We start from the raw sequence: 2116 nt of genomic DNA on the forward strand, positions 1-2116 counted from the left end.
GCCAACAATTTACAAACGTGCTGCAGTGTTGAAACACATCAGATGCACTTACTTGCACCTCTATGACAGATGATGACTTTTTTAGGTTGGATTGCAGAATCGCTGTTTGGGTTTCTTAAAGGCATGTCGGATTGAACAAGCTCTGTTAAGAAGTTAATGTAACCGATTGCCAGTCGGAGGGTATCAACTTTTGAAAGTCGTTTTTCATAAGGTAGCGTTGGTATGTGAGTTCGGAGACCTTCAAATGCATCGTTAATGGACTGCATGCGTCTGCGCTCCCGGACATTTGCAGCTTGCCGAAGGTGCTGCATTTCAACTTCTGAGCGGATCCTCCTGCGTCTTTTCGCAGCGCCCTCGATCCCTCTGAGCTGGGGGGACACCTCAGAAGTGCTGTCCGGGCAGTCGAAGGAAAAGGGCGACGAGGACGATGTGAAGGAGAGGATGCCCGAGTCGCAGTGCTCGGCATCGGGAGCCACTCTGCTCTCCTTGTAATACTCGCTAATCTGGCCGCTCAGAAAGTCCACGTCGTGCTCCAGGAACCCGTCCGTGTCCAGGTTATCCCTGGACGCCTGCTCCGTGAAAAAATCTTCATCATCGAAGTAGGTGGCGGCCGTAAGGTGTCGATGCCGGTGAGCTGCTCGAGCACGGTCTCCATGGTGTTGCCCGGTAACCGGAGCCGAGGAGGCGCTGGGCGCTCGTGAGTGACCCGCCAGGGCGGCACGCGAGGCCTCTTATAGGACACGGAGCGGCGCGTGCCGCCCGGCCGCCCGGCCAGCCAATCAGAGAGCAGGCTGGCAGCGAGCCTGCAAGCAGCGGGGAGGGCGGGGGAGGCGTGGGAGGCGTGGGAGAGAGAGGGGGAAAGAGGAGGGGAAAGGAGAGGACAGGGGGAAGAGGAGAAGGGGAGAGAGAGAGGAGAGGGAGAGAGAGGGGAAAGAGGAGGGGGAAAGGAGAGGACAGGGGGAAGAGGAGAAGGGGAGAGAGAGAGGAGAGGGAGAGAGAGGAGGGAGGGGGAGAGGTGGGGGGAGAGAGGGGGAGGTGGGGAGGAGAGAGGGGGAGGGAGAGAAGAAGGGGAGAGTTGGGGGGGAGAGAGAGGAAGGGGAGAGTTGGGGGGGGGAGAGAGGGGGAGAGGTGCGGGGAGAGAGGGAGAAAGAGGCAGGGAAGGGAGAGGACAGGGGAAGATGAGAAGGGGAGAGAGAGGGGGGGAGAGAGAGGAGGGGGAGAGAGAGAGGGGGAGAGTTGGGGGGGAGGGGGGAGAGGTGGGGGGAGAGAGCGAGGGAGAGAGGGGGAGAGGTGGGGGAAAGGTGGGGGAGAGAGAGGGGGAGAGAGGAGGGGAAGGGAGAGGACAGGGGGAAGATGAGAAGGGGAGAGAGAGGGGGAGGAGAGAGGGAAAGGGGAGGGGGGAGGAAAGAAGGAGGAAGGAAGAGGGGAGAGAGGGTATGGGGAGAGGGTGGAGCAAGGGGATAGAGGGGGAGTGGGGGAAAGAGAGGGAGGGGGAGGGGAACAAGAGGAGAGAAGGGAGGGAGAGAGGGAAGGGAGAGTCGGGAGTGGAGAGAGAAGGGAGGGAGAGGTGAGAGCAGGGACGAGGTAGAGAGGGAGAGGGGTTAGGGGGAGGAATTGGGGTAGGGGACAGGGGAAAGAGGGGGTTAGTGGGAGAGGGACTGTGGGAGAGGGGGTAGTGGGGGAGGGGGATGGGGAAGGGGAGAGAAAGAGTCACTTATGGAAGGAAAGAGGGGGTAGAGCAGGAGGCAAGAGGAGGAGGGAAAGAGGGGAGAGGGCTGGGAGAGACTGGGGAGAGGGGGTGATAGGGAGGGAGAGAGGGAACAGAGGGGAGAGGGGAGGAGAGAGGAGGAGGGCAAGGAAGAGGAGAAAGAAGGGATGGGGAGAGGGGGAGGGAGAGGGAAGAGAAAGGGGTTAGAGGGAGAGTGGGGGAAAGAGAGAGCAGAGAGCAAAGGTGGAAAGGGGACAAGGGAGGGAAAGACAAAGAAGGGAGATGAGAGAGAGAGGGGAGAGAGAGAGATGGGAGAGAGGGGAAGGGAGGGGAGGGGGTGAGGGGGAGAGGGACAGGGGAATGAGGGGGAGGTGGAAATGGGGTGAAGGGAAGGTGGGGAGATGGGGA

The 2116-nt window shown here is 60.4% G+C and overlaps 1 protein-coding gene across 1 annotated transcript in view; it reads right to left on the minus strand.

Moving 5' to 3' along the window:
* Positions 1-655, minus strand: part of ptf1a (pancreas associated transcription factor 1a) — a 122053-nt gene extending 121398 nt beyond the window's left edge. Inside the window, 2 exon segments of the mRNA XM_078535592.1 lie at positions 53-611; positions 614-655. Coding sequence (XP_078391718.1) covers positions 53-611; positions 614-655 — 601 coding nt within the window.
* Between the last annotated feature and the right edge of the window lie 1461 nt (positions 656-2116).

This window comes from Cetorhinus maximus, chromosome 3, assembly GCF_964194155.1.
Source record: "Cetorhinus maximus chromosome 3, sCetMax3.hap1.1, whole genome shotgun sequence".
Lineage (NCBI taxonomy): Eukaryota > Metazoa > Chordata > Chondrichthyes > Lamniformes > Cetorhinidae > Cetorhinus > Cetorhinus maximus.